Raw genomic sequence first — 27929 nt, 5'->3', positions numbered from 1 at the left:
TCTAGGCCTAGAAAATGTTTTTTTTATATATATAAACTCGTAATTTTATTAATTTGGGACGTGTAAATGCTTATGAATTAATTTTGCTTAACAGACTGTTGTAAGCGACTTACCGTGGTGGAATCGCGCTGGGCAATGGTTTCTCCGATGGTTGCACACAGTGACGTGTTGCTCAAAATTGCGCCAAAATATCAATTACAATTAAAAAGTACAGTCTTAATATTTTATATCCGTGCTCAATTTTAAAGTGGTCAGCGTAAATGTTAAAGTGAATGAAACACGAGTATGTAGACATTACATTTAACACATATCACTTCCCAGAATGCATCGCTTTGCCAAAGGATATGTCCATATAAATATTTCTGCAGTTTATTACAACTTCATAATACATATTGGGATGAAAGTTCTATAAAAGTACGTGTTTTAAGCCTACAGCAAATATGCAGTCCTGCAATTAAGTTATGTCGTTTTAATGTAGTCCAAAATTATGTAAAAAAGAGAGGGAAAATCGTCATTTTCCCACAAATTAAGGCATGTTTTAAGCATATAGAAAATATACTGTCCTGTAATGTAATTTTAATGTAGCCCCAAATTATATTATTATTTAATATATTTTTGTCTAGTGACGAATAGCGGTGAGACCATGTTCCAAAGAAAGACGTGGTGCGGGCACGGAAAATACGTCCCTTTGAAATACATTAGATTTGAAATTCGTGTTGTCTGGCACGAAAAAAAGGGAGGAAATTCGTGCTTAAGGACATGAATCACTTCAGCCAACCAAATATAAAGCAATTAAAATCGTCTGATTAAATGTTGAGTAATGTAGCCTAGTTTGCAAAATGAATAACAATTGAGAAAAAACAATACTGTGCTGCTCTCGAAAGAAAACCGTGGTGTAGGCACGAAAAATACGTCCCATTGAAATACATTGGATTGAAAGTCGTGCTGATTGACACGAAAAAAAGAAGGAAATTCGTGCCCGTAGACACGAATCATCATTTGATTGCGTAGCCCACCGAATATAAAGCAATAAACAAGGATTAAAATCTTCTTATTTAATTGTTGGTAGGGCCTAGTGTAGTCTACCCTTAAAGTTTGCAAAATGAATAAGAATTGAGAAAAAAACAAAAAACAAAAAAAACAATACTGTGCTCTCGAAAGAGAAACGTGGTACAGGCACGAAAAATATGTCTCATTGAAATACATTAGATTGAGAGTCGTGCTGAGTGACACGAAAAAAATAAGGAAATTCGTGCCCGTGGACACGAATCTTCATTTGATTCATGTTGCGTAGCCTACCGAATATAAAGCAATAAAAACAAGGATTAAAATCTTTGTATTAATTGTTGGTAGGGCCTCGTGTAGTCTACCCTTGAAGTTTGCAAAACGAATAAGAATTGAGAAAAAAAAAACAATACTGTGCTCTCGAAAGAAAAACGTGGTGTACGCACGAAAAATATGTCCCATTGAAATACATTGGATTGAAAGTCGTGCTGAGTAACACGGAAAAAAAAGAAGGAAATTCGTGCCCATGGACACGAATCTTCATTTGATTCATGTTGCGTAGCCTACCGAATATAAAGCAATAAAAACAAGGATTCATATCTCCTGATTAAATGTTGGTAGTGTAGGCCTACCCATGAAGTTCGCAAAAGGCACGAAAAATATGTCCCATATTGAAATACATTGGATTAAAAAAAGCTGAGTGACACGAAGAAAAAGAAGAAAATTCGCGCTCGTGGACACGATCATCATTCATGTTGCGTATTTAGCCTAGCGAAAATAACGCAATAAAAACAAGGATTAAAACCTTCTGATTAAATGTTGGTAGTGTAGGCTACCCTTAAAGTTTGCAAAATGAAAAAGAATTGAGAAAAAACAATACTGTGCTCTCGAAAGAAAAACGTGTTGCAGGCACGAAAAATATGTCTCATTGAAATACATTGGCTTGAAAGTCGTGCTGAGGGACACGAAAAAAAGGGAAAATCGTGTCCATGAACACGAATCAATAGATTAAATTTCGTGACTATATCACGAACTGCCGTGAGACTGGGTTGGAATACTGTCTACAATACAATGGATAATCTTAATTTTTCACAACTTGTTCAACAACCAACAAGGATTACGAAGCACTCTAAAGTTTTGATCTGGATGGTTTTGTGAGTGCACCAACGGTCGAACAATTAGATACGTGTAGGAAAGATGATTTATTGAGAGTTGCCGAACATTATCAAATTAGAGTTTCTAAACAGCAGCTTAAGCGAGACATTAAAAAGATGTTAGTGCAGCAGCTAAGGAAGTTGAAGGTGTTGAAACCGGCTGATAAATCTGAGGAGAATCCGAGCTCTGGAGCTAGCTCTGTAGGTGAGGAGGAAGTGAGTGAACCTGATGAGGCGGAGGATTCCGAAGCCAAAACAGGCTTGCCGCCCTTCGAACCTTTTTCTCCAGCTCTGACTGGGTCTGGAGGTGATGCGCGCCTCCGGGTACGTCTGGCAAGGATTCAACGGGAAGAGCGCGAGCGGGCAGAGGACCGTAGAGCTCAGTTGGATCTGCAGCTTGAGATCCGCCGTCTAGAAATAGAGGCGGAGACGCAAATCAAGTTGCGTGAGTTGGACCTGAGAATAGCCAGAGAGAGACCGGTTCCGCCTATACGACCTGTAGGCCTATCAGCTGCTCAGTCTGCACAGCCGGATGTTGAAGGGGCAGGTGCGAGTCCGACGTTTGATGTGAGTAAGCACATTTCTCTTGTTCCACTGTTTAGAGAAACTGAGGTTGACTCCTACTTTAATGTGTTCGAACGAGTTGCTTCTGTGCTTAACTGGTCTAGAGATGTGTGGCCGTTATTGCTTCAATGTAAGTTGACGGGAAAAGCTCAGGAAGTATGTGCTGCACTGTCCTTATCAGACAGCTTAGACTATGATGTTATTAAGACGGCAATTTTGCGGGCTTATGAGCTCGTACCGGAGGCATACAGACAGCGATTTAGGAGTCACAAAAAAGTTTCAAATCAGACGTTTGTTGAGTTCGCTAGGGAGAAGAGTTTGTTGTTTGACCGGTGGTGCACATCAAATAAAGTAGCAGACTTTGATGCTCTCCGTGAGTTGATTTTGTTAGAGGAGTTCAAAAATTGTATTCCTGATCGTATTGTTGTTTATCTAAACGAGCAGAAGGTGACGTCGGTGTCACAGGCGGCTGTTTATGCTGATGAGTTTGCGCTTACGCACAAGGGTGTTTTTACTCTTGCTCGGACTGAAAACGTTTCGCATGTTCCTGCTGTCTTGAGAGATCAGGGGCGTTCGAAAAATGTACCAAAAGCTAAAGAAAGCAGAGAATGTTTCTACTGTCGCAAATCGGGACACCTCATTGCCGATTGTCTAGCTTTAAAGCGCAAAGAGCAAGGTGTCGGTACTAAAAGTGTCGCGTTTGTGAAGTCTGTTGATCGCACAGATCATGAGCTTTGTGATGTCTTGGATGTTAGTTATCAACCTTTCGTGATGGAAGGATTTGTGTCTGTTTGCGAACATTCTCCTGATCCAGTTAAAGTTACTATGTTGCGTGATACCGGAGCGATGCAATCGTTTATAGTAGCTGATGCGATGCCGTTTTCTGAACGTACTTTTTGTGGAAGTCATGTGTTAGTACGTGGTCTGGAGATGAGCACTATGAAAGTTCCTTTGCATCAGATTCATCTGAAGTCAGATTTGTTTACGGGATTTGTGAAACTTGGAGTTCGTGATAGTCTACCAGTGCATGAAGTGAATTTCATTCTCGGTAATGATATTGCAGGTGGTAAAATTGTGCCGCTATTAGAGGTTTGTGAGAAACCCATTTTGTCCGATGGCACTGATGAAATGTCAGAGAAATTCCCTGAGGTTTTTCCTGTTTGTGCTGTGACGCGGGCGCAGGCTCGTAAGTTTGCTGATGCTGATGATTTATCCTCCACTTTCATAGCACCTATGTTTGTGGATGATGCTCTGATGCCTGAGATAGGTAAGCCCAATGGCGCAGTTGTTTTATTGAAATCAGATGATTCGAAATTAGAAGTCACTAGTGAGAAAATGATTGTAGCGCAAAAAGAGGATTTTTCTCTGCGTAAATGTTTTTCTTCTGTCATTTCAATAGAAGAGGCGCAAAAGAAGAGAAACGCTTACTATATGCAGAATGGGTTACTGATGCGTTGGTGGTGCGCTGTTGTTGGGAATGATTCAGAATGGTCTTCTGTAACCCAGATTGTCATTCCAACGTGTTATAGACATCTAGTTCTCTCACTCGCTCATGATCATGATTTGTCTGGTCACTTAGGCATTAAGAAAACATACCATCGAATATTGAGACATTTTTTCTGGCCCAGAATGAAGGCTGATGTAGCCAAATTTTGTAGAACCTGTACGACTTGTCAATTCTCGGGTAAGCCGAACCAGGTGATTCCGCGTGCACCGCTGGTTCCTATACCAGTGATGGGGGAGCCTTTTGAGCACGTTATTGTAGACTGTGTTGGACCGTTACCCAAGTCAAAATCTGGTAATCAATACTTGCTTACAATATTGTGTACAGCGACGCGCTTTTCCGGAGGCGGTTCCTCTGAGAAAGATTACGGCACCGGTGATCAGCAGCGCGCTCGTAAAATTCTTTTCAATGTTTGGTCTACCGAAGATTGTGCAGTCTGATCAAGGTACGAATTTCTTGTCAAAGATTTTTACACAAGTGTTAAAGACTTTGAATATTTCTCACAGAATTTCAAGTGCCTATCATCCTGAATTTTAAGGTTCTTTGGAACGGTTTCATCAGACCCTGAAAGCGATGTTGCGTCGATACTGCATGGACACAGGTAAAGACTGGGACGAGGGCATAACGTTAGTGTTGTTTGCTGCTAGAGAAGCGGTACAAGACAGTTTAGGATTTAGTCCTGCTGATCTTGTTTTCGGGCATACTGTCAGGGGTCCGTTACAGATGCTCAAAGAGGACATTTTAGATCACAAATCGAGTGTTGAAACCACAGTGTTGGACTATGTGAGCAAATTTCGTGAGCGATTGCATAAAGCTTGTACTATGGCACGAGATTCATTATTGCACGCCCAGGTGACCATGAAGAGTAACTATGATCGTAAAGCTGTTCAACGTCAGTTTAAGGAAGGAGATCAGGTGCTCGTTTTATTGCCTGTCGTTGGTTCCGTTTTATCTGCACGCTTTTCAGGTCCATATGAAGTGCTTCGGAAAATGAGTGACACTGATTATGTGATTCGTACTCCAGATCGCCAGAAGAAATCTCGCGTATGTCATGTAAATATGATGAAGGCTTATTATGTTCGAGAGGCATTGCAAGATGGTCTGAAAGTAGATGAGTCGAATATATCGTGTGCTGCTGTGCTTACGTGCGAGTCTTTTACTTGTACACATGACAAGGAAGATGACGGAGTTTTGATACGACACACGTATCAGCAGTGCGCCAGGTTGAAGAATTCTGAAGTATTGGCTGATTTAAATTCTCACCTGTCTCATCTGTCTGAGTCTCAGAGTAATGATGTGAAAGAAATCATCTCTGACTTTCCTTCGTTATTTAATGACGTTCCTTCTCGCACTACGATTTTAGAACACGACATCGACGTGGGCAATGCTGTTCCTATTAAGCAACGCGCTTATAGAACGAATGTTTTTAAACGTTCTGTGATCAAAACTGAAGTTGACTACTTGTGTGAACATGGTTTAGCGAAACAGAGTTTTAGCCCCTGGAGTTCACCTTGTCTACTCGTGTCGAAGAGTGATGGCTCTGCTAGATTCTGTACAGATTACCGAAAGGTAAACTCCGTAACTGTTCCTGTCTGTTTTCCATTACCTCGCATGGAGGATTGCGTGGACAATCTGGGGTCCGCTAAATTTGTCAGTAAATTAGATTTACTGAAGGGTTACTGGCAGATGCCGCTAACAGAGCGCGCCTCCGATATTTCTGCTTTTGTGACCCAAGATGATTTTCTGCAATATTGCGTAATGGCGTTCGGAATGCGCAACGCACCAGCCACCTTTCAGCGGCTTATTAACATCGTGCTTGCAGGTGTCCGTAACTGTAACGCATATTTAGATGATCTCGTGATTTACTCGCCTACTTGGTCTGCACATGTGTCAACGATAAGAGAGGTGTTTGAGCGCCTTGAGAAAGCTTCTCTGACGTTAAACTTGACGAAGTGTGAGTTTGGCCAAGCTACGGTAACGTACTTGGGCAAAGAAGTGGGTCAAGGTCAAGTACGACCCATGGAGGCAAAAGTAACTGCAATTGTTGATTTTCCTGTTCCTACTACGCTCAAAGAACTTCGTAGATTTTTAGGAATGGCCGGTTATTATCGGAGTTTTTGCAAGAATTTTTCAACTGTGGCCAATCCCTTAACGTCACTCCTTAGTCCATCATGCGCTTTCCTCTGGAATGATGAATGTCAGAATGCCTTTGATAATGTCAAAACTTTGTTGTGCAGTACGCCTGTTTTATCAGCTCCTAATTTTGAATGAACTTTTAAGCTGGAGATCGACGCAAGTTCTGTTGGCGCAGGGGCAGTGCTGTTGCAAGAGGATGCTCACGGTATTGATCATCCAGTGTGTTATTTCTCACGTAAGTTCAGTAAACACCAATTGAACTACTCTACGATAGAGAAAGAGACGTTAGCTTTATTATTGGCATTGCAAAATTTTGATGTTTATGTGAGCTCAACAAATTTGCCTGTTCTTGTGTTTACAGATCACAATCCTTTAGTGTTTTTGAGTCGCATGTACAATCAGAATCAGAGGCTGATGCGTTGGTCTTTGATGGTACAAGGCTATAATTTGGTGATCAAGCACAAGAAAGGTTCGGAGAATATAATTGCGGATGCGTTGTCCAGAGCTTAAGTTGTTGGGGTCCTAATTTCTGAAGGATGAAAGAAAACAAAACATGTTTTTAATTCATGTTTGGTTTTTTTGTGGGGGGAAGTGTTACGTTCCACGTGTATTTGTGTTTTTTTTTTCTCTCTCTCTCTCTCTCCCCGTGTCCATTCATTGTTTTCAGGTGGCGGATTGTTCGTTGGCTGTGTGTCTTTATTGGGATCACGTGACATCCGCCGCTTCACCAATCTGCTGCTGCGACGTTGAGCTTAAAAAGCTCATTCATGAGACTGAAGACAGATCCTTGCGAGATCCCGGTGGTCTCTGCAAGATCTCATCGAACTTTTTGCCAGATCTCAGCTTGCTTATTTCTACAGAGCTAACTTGTAGAATGTACCATTTAGCATGTGGTGAGGTGATCGTCAGAGCCACTGTTTATGAGTAACGTTTGTGAATTTATTATTTATTTGCGTTAATGCTTTAATAGGCGTGATATGAGTTTTGATATGTGTACGAGTTAGATGTTAATCATTAGTTCAAAGTTCTGTTAACTTTTACTGACCGTGGGGGACATGTTTAACATCAACGGGAGGTAGAGGTAATTTTTTGTTAATTAGGCGTGGAGTGTTTTGTCATGATTGTATGTTTGTTTTTAGGTAGTATAGTTTATTTAAGGCGGCGCATCCGCCGAAGATTTCGGTTTCATTTCTACATTTTCCTTTGTTAGTCAGTTTAGAGGGACGACTAAAAATTAGATATTATTTTTATGTTTTGATTATTTCAATGATTTGACAACACTCCTTTTCTTTTTCTTTATTTTTATTTATTATTCTTGTTTTCATTTGTGTGGTTTACTTCATTATTCATCCTTGAAATAAACGTCTAGAACGTTAAGTGATGTTTTCTTGGTGTTCTTTTCTGCCTTCGCACATCACAACAGTGCTTCACATTTATGTTACGTAATCATCCCTTTTACCAGCTTTAAACACGTAACACCTGTTATTAAAGCAATTTTTAAAATCAGGTCTAACAACAGGCCGTCAAAGGTTTACCCATATGCAAAATAAGGTAACAGAGTCTGAGACAGGCCAAAGCAAATCTTTTCATTAAAATAACAGAAAATGCAAACGTCAATGGAAAATTCAAATTAAAGGGTTCGAGTCTCCTATGGCCGCCCCACTTCCTTCTTCCTGCCCAATCCCTGAGGCTGGCTGGGGGTTTGAATTTCCCGCCAAAACCTCAGGGCCCGCCTCCTTTATCGTTTTGTCTTTGGGTGGGGCGGCCATTTTGTTGTTTTTTAGCTTGTTGGGGGCAGTCTCTGTAGAGATGGGATGATTCTCCACAGCGGTTGCACTTTCTGCCATTTTTGCACTCTTCAAAAGTGTGCCCAATTTCTCTGCACTTCCCACATATTACTTCTTGGCATGCGTCGGCGAGATGCCCAAGTTGGCCACACTTGCGGCATAGCTTGGGCATCCCTTGATAATGGATGTAACCTCTATTCTCTCCCAACACAATCATAGAAGGAATTTGACTCACGCCATTGTAGCTGTTGGGATCTGCCCATTGTTTAATGGGCACTCTCCACGCACAGCTCCAGATACCGTCTTCATCTAAAACCTTGACTGGTTGACCACGAATAGAGCAATATCTTGCCAACCATACAGCAATGTCTTCTCCACTAACTGTTTCATTAAACATCCTGACAATCACCACTTTCAGCGAATTATCAGTCAGTTTTTCCACAGTGAACATGGAGAAATTGGCGTTACACAATTCATACCGAGCCCAAAAAGTACTTAGCAAGGAAGCAGGCCAAGACCAAGTCCGATGACGCAGCGACGCCGAGGCGTGGAGAGTGAAGAGGAATGTGGCGACTGGCCACTTGGTGGCGCTGTAAACAGAAAAAAACACAACATGGGTGGCTGTATATCTTGTGATGTTTCACACGTGCACAATGTTTTCATACCACATGATAGAACTCCTCATTCCGAACAACTTTGCCTCCAGGACAACTGCTGTGAATTAAATCGTTCGTCAAATATATCCTAGACTGTTTCGTATCTCCCGAGCAACCAATGCAGTTCAACTCTCTGGACTGCCTCTAGATATTGAAGAAGTGGAGAAAAAAAAAAGAACCTCAAGTGGAGCTTTAACAATCTGCCCTTTTAACCAGTGTTGTCCAGGGGAGAGCGCGAACGCAGTCCCCCACTACCATAAATTATGCAGTCAAGATTCCCACATTTGGGGAATTCGCAGGGGTCAGCACAACCCGGAGTGCAATGGCCGAGCCTCGCCCTGGGTGAACTTTTTTTATTTTTTTATTTATTATTTTAATTCATCACACTCAGTGGCGGTTCTACTTTGAATTACACCCAGGGCGAGACCCCCTTCGATGTCACTCTTAAAATGTCAGAGAAAAGGACAGAATCAGAGATTATTTAGAAAATAGAACATTGTACTTTGCATATTGGCTACTGTGAAAACACAAAGTTGATCATTATGTAAATTATTTTCATTTCATGAATATAGTGACCAACATGATCACATACACAGAATCTTGTTCAAAAAGCCTAATACACAATGAAATCAAATCACCAAGTTAATAACATTAAAGATTTGTTTTAAAGGAGTGTGTTTTATCTTACCTACTAAAAAAGGTTAACACAAAAAAAGATTTTATATAAAAATATAAACCTCATATTTCAGCATTCAATCATCTCTATAAAAAGAATGAGTCAATAAAGATACATTCCTGATATTTAAAATGCATAGTAGCTTATCTTTTATTATTAATAGTAAAATTCGGACCGATTTCCTCTCGTTGCTATACAACCATGCACTGCGCTCTCCACAACGACAGAGAAGTTTTAATAGCTAATGTATTTCCACCACAGAAAAACGCTTGCTGAAGCTCTGCTAAAAGATTTATTTATGGAGAAGAGAAAAACACCCAAGTGTTTGGGTGCACGTGCACTCCCATACTGAAAAGTTTATGAGCGCGCCTCCCGTGCGCCTAATCGCCTATTTGAAATAACGACCTCGAGCGCGCAAAAGACGCGATACGTGAACTAATCAAGAGACCACCTTGACATCGCTTCTGTGCACGGCACCTTCTCAGCAAGCAGGGGCGCCATTGCTAATAATTAAATCGAAATGGTAAAAAAATAGAAAACCTTAGAGGCACAGAAGATTTTTTTTAACTGCTCGTGCCGCCCCCCATGTGACATGAAGAGACGCCGCCCTGGGCAACTGCCCGGTTCGCCCGTGCCTAGAACCGCTACTGATTACACTTCAAATACAAAATAAAAAAAACAACAACTAAACAACAACAAAAAAAAAATGACAAGAACAAACTACAAATTCATATTTATAATATTTCGCGTTTCAATTTCTCTTGATTAGAACTCCATAAGAAACGAAACATAATTTCCTTTACAGAATTTAAGAACCGTCTTGGGGCAGGGAAGGTTGCCGCTACATATGTAAGCGATGCTATGATCTCTGCATTGATTATTAACACTTTACCTCTAAGAGTGAGGTCTCTTTCTTCCCACTGATTTATTTTCCACTCTATTTGATGTAATCTGGAATTCCAATTCCTTTCCTCCATATCCTTACACCATACCATTCCTAATATTTTAATGGCATTATCTTGGTTCTTTAACCAAAAATTGTGTTGAGGTTCTGTCCAATTTAAATATAAAATCTCACTTTTACTTCTGTTGATCTTCATACCAGTTGCTAGCATGAAACGGTCACATACCTGTAATGTTGTTTCTATTGAATGATTGTTGGTAAGTAGAAAGGTAAGGTCATCCATATATAGCGATAACTTTGCTTCTTTGCCCAAACTCCCTGGAATTACTAACCCCTTGAATTCTGGATTTTGCCTAATAGCTTGAGCTAAAGGTTCTATAGCTAACACAAACACTTTATGCAAAAAACGATGGTCTATGCTGTCAAAGGCCTTTTCTAAATCTAATCCCAGAACACATAAGGGTATTTTTCGATCTTGTGCATAGAGAAGAGAATCGCGTATCAAGGCCAGATTTTGATGTAAAGATCTATCTTTAACTCCACCTGTTTGCTCTTTCCCTATTAGACTTGTCATGATGGATTGAAGACGAAAAAAAAATTGCTTTAGACAGTATCTTTACATCAGTTCCCAGTAGGATTAAAGGACGCCAATTCTTTAAATCATTTTTTCCCCTTTTTTAAATAACATAGAAATGGTACCCACTCTCAATGTCGGGGGAAGTTTACCCAAAGCAAGACTTTCTTTAAACATTGACAGCATTATTTCTTTCGACTCTTCCCAGAATTTTACATGGAATTCTTTGGGTAAACCATCTGCTCCCGGACATTTATTGCCTTTCATACTATTAAGTGCTCTTGTCAGATCGTCAGTTGTGAGATCTTTTTCCATATCAACCAGTAACTCTTCTTCAACAAAAATTTTCGGAAGAAGACTATCCATTATTTCTTCATCAATTTTCTTTTCAGAGAAGAGGTCTTGATGAAAGGAGTGAATATATGAAATTAGTTATTTTGTTCCAGTTATAGATTAATTTTCTTGTTTTTTTAATTAATCTATAATCGATCTTGAATGGAGCAATTTTTTAAAGAAGTAGCGAGTACATTTCTCATTAGATTCTATATGTTGTAGTCTACTTCTTACCATCAAACTCTTACTCTGATCCGCATAGATGTCTAAGATTATTTTTTTTCAATCTCATAATATCATCCGTAACATCGAACCCGGAATGAGCCATAGTATAAAATTGTTGAAGTTTCTTTTGGTGTGATTTACAGGCCATTGCTTTTTTCTCTTAATTTTTCTACCCTCATTCCTAAAGAATTATTTTGTTCTAATTTTACAATCTTCCCACCATTCACCCACAGAGTTGCATAATGACTGCAAGCTTATCCATTGACTCAACTTTTCTCTATATCGACGCACTACCTCCTTATTATCTAGTAAGGTGGTATTCAGTTTCCAAAACCCTTTACCATTCGTTCTTATCCCTCCAAATTCCAATTCAGCATCCAATTTGGCGTGGTCTGAAAAAAAGGTTGGGGTTACTACTGAATTCAAAACTGTTATTTGCGACGAGATAAAAAAGAAAATCAATCCTGGAACAACTCCGGCCATTAGACCAGCTATACCCAGGGTTATCTGGGTGTTTTGTTCTAAAGGAATCAACTAAACCGAAGTCTTCCACTAATTTGATTAATTCTTGAGAACTTGAGTCCAAATTGACTGTGGAGGAAGGCATTCTATCCCTCTGGCTTAAAGGGCAATTGAAATCACCTCCTAAAATTACTTCTTTCCCACAGATTAATAGAGATGGTATTGCTTTCAAGACTTCTTTACGACTTTGTAGGTCTGTGGGGCAATATACGTTAATCACACGAAAACAAATATTGTCAAGTTTTACATCAACATATATCAATCTCCCATTTACAATTTCTTGTGTTTTAACAATTTTTAGATCATTCCCTTTGAAGAGGATAGCTACACCAGATGATCTGTTCTTATTGTCACCAGACCACACAGAAGGACCATGTGCCCATCTGTCTTCTAAATATTTGTAATTGGATTTGAAGGGGATATTGCATTCCTGAAGCAAACAAATATCATGGTCTGCATTATATAGATAGGAAAACACAGAGGTACATTTCACTGGGTCCATTATGCCTCTAGTGTTGATGGTAGAAACAGAAATGGGAGCCATTGGAGGGGGAAAAGAAGGAGGACAGGTGAAAAAAAAAACATTAAGTTAGTTCTGTTTTGCTTTTCAACCTTCCTCTTTTTCTTTTTTTCCTGCATTACCGTTCTTCTTGGAGACGGTTGTTTATTCATTTGCATAGTACAGGAAAGAGTAGTTATTTCATCGGACTCAAGGAAGGGAATCGAATTGGATGACAGGGATGCCCAATTGGGAGAATCCTCTTGATCTTGAATTCCCGATGATGCATGAGTCGGTGGAGAGGAGACTATCCCTTCTGCCATTTGATCGCCTGATGAAGAGGAGTCTAAGAAAAGTGGAAAGGATGCAGGGAGGGTCCCCAAACCATCAAGTAATAGATTTCCATTACAGGAAAGGGGTTTCTGTGTGGGAGTGGAGGAACCCAAAAAAGGAAAATCTGTGAGTGATTTTGGCATATTCCTTTCCAGATTACACTCTTGCGCTTGTGGAATAACATTTTCTCCGTCCTTGAAGATGCTATGCATACTAGCACGACCAGGGTCCTCATCGCCAGAGGTCAGAGGGAGAAAGGCTCTTGAAGTAGCATCTTTGCTTAGATCTGTTTTTGAGTTGAGAACAGTGGAGTGTTGGTTACTAAATTGGATATCATCCGCTTCAGTAGTTTCCAAAGGATTGGTTTCTTTTTCCCAAATCATCACAGGTTGTAGTCGAACTTTGTTTGCATATGCAGAAGGACAATCACGGAATCTATGATTATCTGCACCACACAGGTTACACTTCATAGGTACCGGGCAATTTTTTGACAAATGGCCGTGCTTTTTGCAATTTCTACAGAAAACTGATTCACACTGGGCTGCTAGATGGTTCAAAGAACCACACTTTCTACATTCTTTGGGTTGACCGTTGTAGAAAACAAAACCTCTAATTGTTCCTAATTGGATGATGGATGGCAGGTGGAGGAGCTCTCCTTTTTCATTGGTTCTCAAACGAACATGAAACTTGGTTGCTCCCGTCTTAATTCCATCTTCATCTTTGATTTGAAAAGCTTTGGTGACTGAGCAATGCATTGAGAGCCATGTAGATATATCCTCAATTTTAATCCTCTCTGAGTACATCATCACAGTCACAGTTCTGAGTTCTTTCTCAGCCAATGGAATCAATTCAATCTTTTGGAAGCAAACTGCTTCCTTCTTTTTTGTTTGAAATCTTTCTAAACAAAGATGCAAAGTAGCAAAGTAGCAAAGATGACTTCAAAAGATTTCCTACCCGGTAAAGCAAAAATGAAGTCCAGTTGAGAAGGTTTAAAACCCAATTCTGTCTGCAGTATCCTTCTGCTGAAAGCCAACCGATCCATTTCTAGATCTTCCAACAGCACAAATCTTGCTGCGTTCCGTCGTGGTACTTGAGCTGTCATTTTATCACTCCAAAACCAAAGGACCAAACCAAACAGTTAGAAAATAAATTACAACCAAGGAGACAATCCCTGGGTGAACCACCTTCCTGATCATTGTGTCTCCCCTGCCAGGTAAGTATGATTTCCCAGGCCTTCAGCCAGAAGCACCCTGTCCCTCTCCCCAATCCTCACCAGCGTTTGCCAGTCAAACACGCACAGACACTTGCAACACATGATTCAACTCATCAGCTCGTTAGTAAAGACTCCAAGAGATCAGAGAGACATCAAAAATGTGTGTGCAGTGAGGGGCTTTTTTTTTTTTTTTTGCATGCTCCGCATCCGGCTCCATGAGCCAAAAATGTATAATATGCAGTCCCCGAATAGTGGACGGATCAGATATTAAACTGACAGAGGAACAGGGGTTCGTTTTTGTCTTGTTTTTACACCACAATTCTACCCAGGCTAGTATAACACATGACCATCTAAAACACCCACTCACACTAGCTCCATTATCACCTTCTGCCACACAATACCACTACATTTCTTTCATTGAACACTTTAGGAGGGTGCACCGTTCCCAGAAGTACTGCAATACCGGGTCGATGCGTGGAGTGGACGGAGCAAGCCCCTATTCCATCTCCCAGGACCAAAAATCTATTTAATATATGGTGCCCGGGTAGGGCACGTATCAGATATTAAACTGATAAGAACAGATTTTTCTTTCGAAAAGTTTAATTGTCACAGTGTCATTCCATTCTTTCAGTATCCATTTTTTCCTTTATAAATCACATATTTGCACATATTTTAAAACAACAAAAAGGACATAATTTACAGTTAAAAAAATCACTTATGTGGGTGTGTTGTGTAAAAGTCCATGTGTGTTGTGTGTTGTTTTAAAGGAAAGGTAAAATGGATTAAAATAAAACAGGAATGCAAATGTAAAACAATAAAATATGCCAAATAAAAACATCTCTTGTACAGGATCAAGGGTGAGCCCCTATCAAGAGTGTCCATTCACTCCAGGTCTCCAGAACAGGCCCCAGACTCCTCGCTTCCAGTGCCCAGCAGAGTTCCCCTCTCCTCCGGCCCGCTGTTCTCGTAGCCAGAGTGGTGAGGGTGCATCTACGGGCGGCCAGTCCGAATAACGATATGCGGCCCACCCTGCAGCGTTGATGTTATTTTTTGCTCGCACGCGTGGAGGGGGACCGTCACGCGTTTCCCCACCAGCAGGTTTCTGGTGGCCCAGATGGCATCCTTTATATGGTTGAGGGTGAGCCAGAGCGAGGCAAACATTGGTGGTGTCAACTCCTTCAAGCCCTGACCCACCCCCAGGATGGCAAGCTTGTAGTCCACCTGGGCTCGACCCGCCGGCAGGCACGGGAAAAACAGGGGGCCGGTCTTGGACCACAGAGTCCCGCGCAGCGCCGCACTCCCAGAGCAGATGTTGAACGGTCTCCGGGAAACCACATCCGGACCGTGGGCAGGTGGAGTTTTTGGCCATGCCTCTGGAGTGCATAACCGCCCTGACCGGGAGGATCTCATGAGCCACCATCCACGACAAGTCCTTAAGCCTGTTCTGGAGAGCTGGGTGGGCTGTGTTCCTCCAAGCGTCTTTGGCCTCACCTAGTGTGAGGCCTGGAACTGGACTCACCGATTCACGATCCTGCACAAGAGAGACAAGTAAAAATATAGCTGCGAGCAGCGATGAAGGGCCCAAGCCGGTGGCACCGCAACCCCGGTTCCTTAGTTACCTAAAATCACCAGGGTGGCCATGCCACTGGCTTTGGCCCTTCATCGCGGATCACAGCTATATATATATATATATATATATATATATATATACTGTATATATACATATATATATGAAGCCGGTGGCACCGCCACCCTGGTGCCTTTAGGTTTATTGTGCACGACATGCAAAATGTAACCCTGCTTTGACTGATGCAAGCTCTACAGCACAGTTTATAGTAAGAAAGAATATAGTAAGAAAGAAAAGTAAGCTGTTACTCTGAGATGGTTTGGGAAACAAACATTCATCATGTCGCATTGGTTTTAGTTACTTGTCCTCGAACAGAGCCCTAATCTGTTTATATTTCAGTTACACATTCTACATTGATTAAAAAAGAAAAATCAAATGTGTTTTTAATTCATACAGAAATAAAATATTTATAATTCAGCTGAGAATAAAGTTAGTTCAAATTTTAAGAAAAACAAATATATGATCTGAAATATAGCACATTCATTTTTAAATTCATTCAGGTTCAATTACCAAAAATACAATCTTAATTTAATTTAAAGCAAATAATAAATCTAAAATATATGGGTTATATGCATATTTTGTAAAAAAAGAAAAAAAAAAAGAAAGAAAGATATATATCCAAAAACACAAGGCCTTAAACTTTAACAAGGGTGCAACTCTTATCACTACAACAAACATAGTCACACACACAAGTCAAGTCACTTACATTTTAGATGCAATATTGACTTTTTAGATGCAATATTGACTTTCAGCAGAGAAAATAGTTAAACAAAGATCACAGCGACCCATCGCGCATCTCAAAGCAATGTGTTTTCTCATTACTGAATGATTCAGCATTTTGAATCCATGACTCGTTCATTAAGACGGTCATCTGGCGACACCTTATGGTGATTTAGGGTTATGTTTAAAAGTATCGTTCTTTACAGCGATTTTTAATTGACTCCTGTTAAACCAATCTCGTAACATTATTGTGTAACCGATTTAATTTGATCAGCCTTACCTAGGGTAACAGCCCTATAGTGTCTTATTATTCTAAATTATTGAATTTATTGATCAAATTTACTAATGAAAAATTAAGCATACATTTATTAAGACTAGGCTGCCCTGCAGATATTTATGCAGATTTAAATATACCATTTATCAAATAATCTGTTTATTTTTAGGTTACACATTACATTGTTTAAAAAATAAAAATCAAATGTGACCCGCTCTGGCGAAATGAGTCGGAAGTTGCAACCTTCCATTTTAAGATATGGGCCGATTATGTGGAAAAACCATGAAATAACAAAAAAAAAAAATATATATATATATATATTTTTTTTTGCTAATTTCAAAGAACAGACATTCAAAAATAATCTCACAGGGTTTCGTAGTCGAGATAATTGAGTAAAGGTATTTAAATAACGATTAAAGTTGTCAAAGCTTTAAATTAGCTGAAATAAACATTGCTCTTCTCAACTCCCCTCGTCACCTCTGAGCATTTCCCGGGTATCCCCTGAAACGTTGAACTCACTGGAGGCTTCTAACCTAAACTGCGTGAGTATATTTATCTGCAAGAAGAATATAGCCTATGTAAGGCTGTAACGATCGCGACACTCAGATCCACGAACCTGTGTCGCGGTGTGAGAAGACAGAATCACGACACCGACACGTCCCTTCAACTCCCGAAGTTATCCTTCACGTCCAGACCCAATGCTAGCTACAACATCTTTAAATTACTATTAGTATTATTTGAAGTTAACATTATAAAATACGTAGACTTACACCACAAAACTTAAATTATTACTAATTTTTTTAAAATTGGGCAATTTCAGCATTATAGAGGAGATCCAATTCCCAGATAATTAAATATTTTAATAAATTGGCCTATGTGAACCACACTGCACAAACCAAAAGTAATACTCACCGGATGAAGAAGGGTTGACTCTCTCCAGAACATAAAATCTTTATTTTATTTTCCGTGTTCGCATTTATGAGGAAAAACAATCCGAACGTGACCGTTCTCTGGAAGCAGCACTAAAACTTTCACATAGCTTAAACATGCAAGCACAAAGCCTTTCTTTAAAGTAAATTTCGTTTTAAAATAATTATCTTAATTTAAATCAATGTTTCATCAACCAATTACTAGGATTTAATAATAAGAAATAAATTGCAGACAATAGGCTAGGCCTAATCACGACGCGGAGACGCGCGGCACGTGAACTGAAGCTTGTCTCATGAACCGAAAGTCAGCGTATAAGGCATCCTCACAGACATATATTGAAATGTCTACTTTTAAACACAACCATTCAAAATGAAAGAAAACAGACTGCTCTCTGCTTATGTGGGCTAATCCGTATGAAAACTGAATTTCTCTCTGACTCCTCTTCAATCTTTCTGATTTTAGAACATTTTTGTAAAAGTGACTTTTTAATTATTTATTTCAAAAAAATTAAAAATAAGTTGAGTTTCAGCCTCGTTAAATTGCATTTATATATGTTAATCTATTTGGTCAAATTAAGCTATATAAAATAAATAGTTTATCCCTTAAAATGCTATGGATTTTGAAAGATATTAAAAAAAAAAAAAAAAAAAAAAACGGGCAAAAAAACTTTAAAAGCGATTTTCTTAGGTTTTCAATTGGAAAAAAAGGGCAGACGACCAGAATTCAAATCTGTATATCGTTACAACCATTCAAGGTATGACCAAGGTATCATTTGAAAGCTTACAGTGTCCTCTTTCCATTAATATCAAAATCTCAATTTTTAAATTTGGGTCACTGTGACTAATTTTGCTGGATCAGGTCGGTCACAAATGTGTTTTTTATTGTAGTATTATTTTATACAGAAATACATTATAATTATATATAATATACAAAATATAACCGTGGGCGCGATTAAACAGTGTTACAATAAAACTCAACATTGTGTTTTTTTTAAATAAATTCAAATAATACAAATCCCGAAATTGCGCTAATTTTAAAATTAAACTAAAACTCATGGCTGCACAAGCATTCATAACTGTGCGCGCCAACAGCGAGGAACCAGCAGAACAGAGTGAACGTTCATTCTGTTTAGTTCAATCCTACTTAATAGGAATTTATTTAAAATGCTTGCTCTACTCCACAACATTAATGTCTTGTGCGGATATCTGTATTTTGACTTTCGGTTTTAAGTAAGCGATTTAAAAGTTCCCGAGTCCCAGCGGAGTCACACGTTGATTAACCGGTGGGAATATACACAATAGGCCTAACTGATATTGAACACAAGAGGGCAGTATAGCACTACGTATGATTATTTTTTCTTCTTCTGAATTTTACAACCTGGCTGTTTTTGAACGTAAACATAATTCTTAAATGAAAAAAGGGAAAAACTGCTTTAATTATAATATTTGTATAATTTAATTTAGAAACAAATGATGTATAATTACATTTTTAGAAGATATGAGGCTTTTAGTGTTTACTTTTTTGACATTACTTTAATCTTTTGCCAAAGTTGCACATGCCTACTGGCTAATAAATGTGATGTATCTGTCGAGCTATCTGTATCTATCTGTTTCAAGCAATTTCAAGCATGCTAAGAGTCCCAAAAGTATTAAAAAATGTTAAAGTTTGTTTGTTGCCACAGCAACAGTATCAAAGATATCAAGAATCCATTCACAGGTCTACATCTGCTGTATTTTTACATTATACAGATGAAGTTTGAAGCAAATCGGTTAAAAATAAGAGGGTGATATCAAAGCATTTTGAAAGTGACACACTTCCTGCTGCCAGTTGGTGGCGCTATAACTTTGACTCACAATAGTCACATCCATGTAATCAGCCTCTTACAGTGAACACACTGCTGAAGTTTCATCAAGATCAGTTAATGTATGCTGAAGTTATAACACACTTCCTGTTTCACGTTTCTCGCCATAATTTTGTTTCCTCGCCACGGCCAAACCGTTCGAGATATCAAAAATCCCCTCGCAAACTTTCATCCTCAATGCCTTGACTTCATGCTGACCGAGTTTCGTGCCGTGTGTTTGAATTCTCTAGGAGGAGTATTGCACATTCCATTGCGAGCGTTTTACAAACAAACCTCAATAGCCGACTTCCTGTTTGGCTGGGGTAAAAAGTAAGAGCGTGAGGTATAGATGAAACGATGAGATCAACATGTGTACCGAGTTTCATATTATTACATGCAAGCGTGTTTGATTTATGGACCAAGTGTTCGGACCCCGTTCCAGGGGGCGCTGTCTAGCCCCCCTGCCACACCCAGGTACCATCTTCAGCCCGGCTCTGATGGCTGTGGGATCTGACCTGTGTGCAAAGTTTCAAGAGTTTTCAAACCCGTTAAGGGCCCCAAAAGCCGCTAAGAGTCTCAAAATCATAAAAAAAAGAATTTTAAAGTTTGATGCGTTGCCACGGCAACAGTATCAAAGATATCAAGAATCCATTCACAGGTCTTCATCTGCTATGTATTTACATTATACAGATTAAGTTTGAAGCACATCGGGTAAAAATAAAAGGGTGAGTTCAAAGCATTTTGAAAGTGACACACTTCCTGCTACCAGTTGGTGGCACTATAACTTTGACTCACAATAGTCACATCCATGTGATCGTCCTCTTACAGCGAACACACTGCTGAAGTTTCATCAAGATCCGTTAATGTATGCTGAAGTTATAACACACTTCCTGTTTCACGTTTCTCGCCATAATTTCGTTTCCTCGCCACGGCCAAACCGTTCGAGATATCAAAAATCCCCTCGCAAACTTTCATCCTCAATGCCTTGACTTCATGCTGACCGAGTTTCGTGCCGTGTGTTTGAATTCTCTAGGAGTAGTACTTCAAATTCCATTGCGAGTGTTTTATGAACAACCCTAAATAACCGACTTCCTGTTGGGCTGGGGTAAAAAGTAATAGTATGAGGTATATATGAACGATGAGATCTATATGTGCACCGAGTTTCATATTATTACATGCAAGCGTGTTTGATTTATGGACCAAGTTTTCGGACCCCGTTCCAGGGGGCGCTGTCTAGTCCCCCTGCCACGCCCGGGTACCATCTTCAGCCCGGCCCTGATGGCCGCGGGTTCTGACCCGTGTGCTAAGTTTCAAGAGTTTTTGAGCATGTTAAGGGCCCCAAAAGTGCCCGAATAGTCGTATAAATAATAATAATAATAATAATAATAATAATAAATATAGCTGCGAGCAGCGATGGCGGGCCCAAGCCGGTGGCACCGCAACCCCGGTTCCTTTAGTTACCTAAAGGCACCCAGGTGGCGGTGCCGAAGGCTTTGGCCCTTTCATGATTAAATGTTAAAACGGCTTGCCATACTCTGTCATTTCGACTAGTCACAGTTATGTTACAGATATCTTAAATGATAATACAAACTATCCAAAATGTAATTACGAATAGACAGAAAGACGTTGATGATATCTACAATGTTAATTCCGGACAGGCAAACTTAGCTTTTAAATGTTAAAAGGGCTTGCCATACAGGGACGTAGGCTCAGAGAGAGGCTCACCATATTCAAACTAAAATATCTGACTTCCTCTTGGTCCGAGCTAATGACTATGTATTAGAAAGTTGTCCGGCTTGAGGAGTACAATGTATATAGCGATTTTTGTAACTGTAGATAAAACTAACAACCCCACTTTTGTCAAAAGGTGGCGCTATTTAGTCCTTGCACTATGCCCGTTTCTGAAACTTTGCACATGTCTACTGGCTAATAAATGTGATGTATCTGTTGAGTTTCAAGCAATTTCAATTTCAATTTCAATTTGACTGTTGAAAAGAAGTGCGCCGATTAGATTCTCAGGATCGGTATCGGCTCTGACACTGCCATCTTTGACGAGGCTGATTCAAATTCTATATTGTGCATATATACTATTCTATGTTAGGCACAAAGGCACAAAAACTTTCTAAAGTACCATAAAGTTTTTGTGTACTGTATTATTAGTGTTCTGAAGCTATTATGTGATATAGAAATTAATATTTAAGTCATTAAATTCAAGAACACAAACTTTTCCCTCTCTGCGCCTGTCAGTCATTCTCCATTCAGCATTCAAACAGCACGTCACATTCGGTTACAGTCAATGATGAAACGATCTTCAAGATGATTGAATGTTAATCCTATTATACTGGATCTTTAAGATAAAGGTCTAAAGGTCTATATTTTCGAATGAAGAAACTTTTTCTTGCTGGACTTTATTGCTGTAACTTAATCGTGTTACTTTCTACCGGGTGTCGGACGCTGTCGGTTAGATCACAACACTAGAGTCAGAGCACTATAATTGTTCTTCACGCACACAGTAACTGAAATTTAAAACCTTTAAAAGAAAAGGCTCAATAAACTATTGCATAGATAGATAATGTATAATACACTGTTCATAAATATGTATTTCCTTTGTGCTTTGAACTTTTCAATATGGACTCACTGCGCTGTAACTTCATGTGGCTTCAAGCACATCATTCTCCGCTCGGGATGCACATAAGTGCTTTGTGCTGCACCGTATTGGAGCCGTAATATCATAATGCAGTGACGTAATGACAGATTATTAATTGCCTTTCAATTATATGTTGCTGCGTCATTAAACATCTGTCCTATGCATTTCAAACATTTATAGCAGCCATGGCTATATGTTTTTATGATTTTTGTTATCTTGTTTTTCATGAATGTATTTTTCAAAAATAAGAGCAATGTGTATTATCTATTATTAATATGGTTTATAATAGCATTTTTGTCATAGATTATGACAAAGTAATCATATGATCCACCAGCGAGGAACCAGCAGAACAGAGTGAACATTCTTTCTGTTTAGTTCAATCCTACTTAATAGGAATTTATTTAAAATGCTCGCTCTACTCCACACCATTAATGTCTTGTGCGGACATCTGTATTTTGACTTTCGGTTTTAAGTAAGCGATTTAAAAGCTCCCAAGTCCCAGCGGAGTCACACGTTGATTAACCGGTGGGAATATACACAATAGGCCTAACATTACCTGATACTGAACACAAGAGGGCAGTATAGCACTACGTATGACTCAGATTATTATTTTTTTATGAATTTTACAACAATTCTGGCTGTTTTTGAACGTAAACATAATTCTTAAATGAAAAAAAGGAAAAATTGGGGAAGTTATAATATTTGTATAATTTAATTTAGAAACAAATGATGTATAATTACATTTTTAGAAGATATGAGGCTTTTAGTGTTTACTTTTTTGACATTACTTTAATCTTTTGCCATAGTTGCACATGTCTACTGGCTAATAAATGTGATGTATCTGTTGAGTTTCAAGCAATTTCAAGCATGCTAAGAGTCCCAAAAGCATCAAAAAAGAATGTTAAAGTTTGATTCGTTGCCACGGCAACAGTATCAAAGATATCAAAAATTCTTTCACAGGTCTACATCTGCCGTGTATTTACATTATACAGATGAAGTTTGAAGCAAATCGGTTAAAAATAAGAGAGTGGTTTCAAAGCATTTTGAAAGTGACACACTTCCTGCTGCCAGTTGGTGGCGCTATAACTTTGACTCACAATAGTCACATCCATGTGATCGGTCTCTTACAGCGAAAACACTGCTGAAGTTTCATCAAGATCAGTTAATGTATGCTGAAGTTATAACACACATCCTGTTTCATGTTTCTCGCCATAATTTCGTTTCCTCGCCACGGCCAAACCGTTCGAGATATAAAAAATCCCTTGGCACCTTTTCATCCTTAATGTCTTGACTTCACGCTGATCGAGTTTTGTCGAATTTGGTTCAGTGCTCTAGGAGCAATACTTGAAATTCCATTGCATGTGTTTTAAACACAACCCTAAATAGCCGTCTTCCTGTTGGGCTGGGGTAAAAAGTAAGAGTGTGAAGTAGGCTATATATGAAACGATGAGATCTATATGTGTACCAAGTTTCATATTATTACATGCAAGTGTGTTTGATTTATGGACCAAATTTTCAGACCAAGTTTATTGACCAAGTTAATCTGATTAATAAACTAATTATATAAAACTATTGTCAATGCACTACAATTAAACTAGTTATATGCCTTTACTTATAAAAAATAAAAATAAAAACTTATTTAAAAAATACCAGGCTTGAGAAATGTATTTTCTTTATGCAGGTCATACACACAGCAGTGAAATGGTTAAGCCCCCTCCCCCTGCACACTCACACACACACACAGACAGCCAAAGACAAAGAGACATGTAGGCTCAGAGTGACCATATTCAAACAAAAATATCTGAGTTTCTGTGGGTCCTAGCTAATAAGTGTAAATTAGAAAGTTGTCCGGCTCGAGGAGTACAATATACATACCAATTTTTGTAACTCTAGTTAAAACTAACAACCCCACTTTTGTCAAAAGGTGGCGCTACTGAGCCCTCACCACGCCCGTTTCTGAAACTTTGCACATGTCTACTGGCTAATAAATGTGATGTGTCTGTCGAGTTTCATGCATTTTGAAGCATGCTAAGGGTCTCAAAAGCATCCTAAAAGCATCCTAAAAGAAGAGTAAAGTTTGATGCGTCGCCACGGCAACAGTTTCAAAGATATCAAGAATCCATTCACAGGTCTACATCTGCCGTATGTTTACATTATACAGATGAAGTTTGAAGCAAATCGGGTAAAAATAAAAGGGTGATATCAAAGCATTTTGAAAGTGACACACTTCCTGCTGCCAGTTGGTGGCGCTATAACTTTGACTCACAATAGTCACATACATGTGATCGTCCTCTTACAGCGAACACACTGCTGAAGTTTCATCAAGATCAGTTAATGTATGCTGAAGTTATAACACACTTCCTGTTTCATGTTTCTCGCCATGATTTCGTTTCCTCGCCACGGCCAAACCGTTCGAGATATCAAAAATCCCGTCGCAAACTTTCATCCTCAATGCCTTGACTTCATGCTGACCGAGTTTCGTGCCGTGTGTTCGAATTCTCTAGGAGGAGTATTGCAAATTCCATTGCGAGTGTTTTATGAACAACCCTAAATAACCGACTTCCTGTTGGGCTGGGGTAAAAAGTAATAGTTTGAGGTATATATGAACGATGAGATCAACATGTGTACCGAGTTTCATATTATTACATGCAAGCGTGTTTGAGTTATGGACCAAGTTTTCGGACCCCGTTCCAGGGGGCGCTGTCTAGCCCCCCTGCCACGCCCGGGTACCATCTTCAGCCCAGCCCTGATGGCCGCGGATTCTGACCCGTGTGCAAAGTTTCAAGAGTTTTTGAGCATGTTAAGGGCCCCAAAAGTGCCCAAATAGTCGTATAAATAATAATAATAATAATAATAATCGTTAGGAAAACAATAGGGCCTTCGCCCTTTCAGGGCTTGGGCCCTAATAATCCTAAGGAAAACAATAGGGCCTTCGCCCTTTCAGGGCTTGGGCCCTAATTAGTGATAAAATCACTGCTTTAAAAATTAAAATCTTGCCTTCTAACGTCAGTTGTCTTAGTGCCCAAAAGCCCAGTCTTTGCCTAAAGGCGGGCATACACTGTGCGATTTTCGTCCGATTTTGAGCCGAATTCTGACTCGTGCGACTCATTTTCGTGTCGGACCGATTTTCAGCTTTGTCGTGCGTCGTTTGTCGTGCAGTGTTCGTGCAGTGTACAGGGAGAAACGAGAGGCGATTAACCTCTCACGATCGACAATCGGATGGTCGGATGAATTTCTGGCATGTCAGAAATTTTGGTCGCTCCTCGTGACTATATCGCACAGTTGAAGCAAAGCTACGAACCGATTGCCCTAAACTCAGTGTTTTTTCCCTCACTGCACCTGCGCGAAAACAGAAGTTTAACCATTTCATCTGCAGCAAAAATAAAATAAAATAAAAACGAGCTACAAATTACTGTTGCTTACCTCCAGTTCGTGTTGCAAAATGGATAATATTACCCACCGTCTTCAAGCCACCTGATATGTAACACCTCTTTTATTATTTTGTCAAACAATGTTTTTGAAATAAACCTGTTTTTAATTTTCATTGATGATTAATAATGGCAATGTTCGGACATATTATAGACTGTTAATAGTTATTTTATATATAATTCATTGTAATCGACCTAAATGTTTTAGACAATTTTTAATGAGGAGTAAGATTAATATTTTATTATCCTCACAGCACGTTGGTTATGTGCTGTGAAAATATTGTGTGCTGACTTTAAAAAATTTAAATTGTATTTTTCTGTGTATTTTATTTTGCTATTGCATTCATTATATTGTGAATTTTCCTCCGGGACTTTTATTTTGAAATAGCGATCTGATAGCACAATTGCGGATATGTTATGACATGTTCAGAACGCAATAGAGAAAGGAAAGCATCGCAGCACAGCTTAGAAATGCGATCTTCTAACAGTTCAGCCTTGGGAAAACATTTGACTGTAAGTAATTAACATGTTTATTCCACTATAATTAGGTTATGATTATTGATACAAGTGATTGAACTGATTACAACTTCGAAACGAATTTGGTTGAGAATGGTTTGAACTAAGAGCAATCAGTGACTGTTATCCAACAGTATTATTGTATTGTTTTCCTGTAATATATATTTACATGTTTTATTATTTGTATTTCAGTTTTACAGTAAAGAATAATCACCAAGAAAAGTTACGCCTTGGGACTTTATTTCAATCTGTTCACTATCTGTCTAATGGAGCACAGTCACGCTTTGTGAGGGCAGAATAGTAAAAAGTCAAATATCACAGCGGGCTAAGCTTAAGGAGATTTCTGCATGAACAGCTCATGATACTGCGGTCTTTCAAGAAACTTCCTCCTCTTGAAGATAAGGTGCAACTCACAATGGAGCAACAACAAGGAGCATGCTACCAACCAACGGAGGAAGAGGAGCACACGAGGAAATCCACTGAGCCTCTAAAGCCGATGGATACACGATCGCGATCCTCTAGATCATCAAGGTCCAGCACAAGCTCAGCAGCTGTGAGAGCCAGAGCAAAAGCCGTTGCAGCGCGAGCTCAAATTGCCTATGCTGAAAAAGAGGCGCTTATGATGAAACAAAAAGCAGAGCTTGAAGCAAGTATGATGAAACAAAAAGCAGATTTGGATGCCAGTCTACATATCTTACAGGTTGAACGTGCAGCAGCAGTCGCTTCAGCTGAAGCAGCAGCATACGAGGAAGCAGAAGAAGAGCGTGAAAGTGACGAATTTCATGTAAAGACAGTTCCGGACATGCAGCCAGTCAATGTTGTTCAGCGTACCTGTGAGTATGTACAACAGCTCTCAAGAGAATCTTTCACAGAACTGCCATTTAATGATGAGTCATTAGAAACTAAAGTTAAGCCACCATTACCTCCAGCTACAGCAAAAGTTGACTATACGCTGCCGGTGCAACATTATGCAGATGTAAAAGATGAGAAGGATGTGAAAAGAACATCATTTAATCATTCTTCACAATATGTACCAGAGACGCAAGTTTCATCAGATCTAACCAAATATCTGATCAGACGTGAAATGGTCAGTTCTGGTCTTTTGAAATTTGATGACTGCCCAGAGAACTACTGGGCATGGAAAGCCTCTTTTGTTAATTCAACCAGAGAACTGAATCTAACAGCCAGAGAAGAGTTGGATTTGATGGTAAAATGGCTAGGAAAAGACTCCTCGGAACAGGTCAAAAGAATAAGGTCTGTGCATGTTCTTAATGCAATAGCAGCAGTCAGTATGGCTTGGCAGCGTTTAGAGGAGTGCTATGGAGCACCTGAAGTGATTGAAAACGCACTTCTCAAGAAAATTGAGAATCTACCGAAACTGTCAAACAAAGACAACCACAAATTAAGAGAGTTAGGAGATATCCTTCTCGAATTGGAATGTGCTAAAGCTGACGGGTATCTTCCAGGTCTTGCTTATCTCGACACTCCACGAGGGGTTAATCCAATAGTATAAAAACTGCCCATAAGCCTTCAAGAAAAGTGGATAGTTCAGGGGTCCAAGTACAAGGAGGATAATCACGTAGCATTCCCTCCCTTTGTCTTTTTCTCTCAGTTTGTGAGAAATCAAGCTAAAATAAGGAATGACCCCAGTTTTTCATTCTCCACTTCTAGTAGTCAACCAACATCAAGCAGAGTCGAACCTAACAAATTCAGTGGAAGGAGTTCTGTAACTGTACATCGAACAGAGGTGTCATCTCAGACGTTTGATTTGCCGGCAAAACAGTATCAGAAACGAATTGAAAGTCCAGATCGGTTTTGTCCAATTAATCGCAAGCCTCATCCACTCAAAAAGTGTAGGACCT

The 27929-nt window shown here is 39.4% G+C and overlaps 1 protein-coding gene, 1 non-coding gene and 1 pseudogene across 2 annotated transcripts; 1 reads left to right on the top strand and 2 right to left on the bottom strand.

Annotated features, from left to right (window-relative positions):
• Window positions 1–9029: 9029 nt before the first annotated feature.
• LOC120461612 (U1 spliceosomal RNA) lies at window positions 9030–9200 on the bottom strand. The gene has a single exon (XR_005618213.2). It is a non-coding gene; the product is annotated as a U1 spliceosomal RNA (small nuclear RNA).
• Window positions 9201–14514: 5314 nt separating this feature from the next.
• Window positions 14515–14692, bottom strand: LOC120461622 (U2 spliceosomal RNA; annotated as a pseudogene).
• Window positions 14693–25840: 11148 nt separating this feature from the next.
• Window positions 25841–27588, top strand: LOC148997129 (uncharacterized). The gene is made up of 2 exons (XM_089118492.1): window positions 25841–26064; window positions 26260–27588. Exon 2 carries the CDS (start codon window positions 26426–26428, stop codon window positions 27578–27580), a length of 1155 nt encoding a protein of 384 aa, XP_088974618.1. The 5' UTR covers window positions 25841–26064; window positions 26260–26425; the 3' UTR covers window positions 27581–27588.
• The last annotated feature ends 341 nt before the right edge of the window (window positions 27589–27929 follow it).

Source organism: Pimephales promelas, chromosome 2 (genome assembly GCF_988280905.1).
Source record: "Pimephales promelas chromosome 2, fPimPro1.hap1.1, whole genome shotgun sequence".
NCBI lineage: Eukaryota > Metazoa > Chordata > Actinopteri > Cypriniformes > Leuciscidae > Pimephales > Pimephales promelas.
Note: the sequence above shows the minus strand (reverse complement) of the source record. Positions and strands in the feature narration are given on the sequence as shown.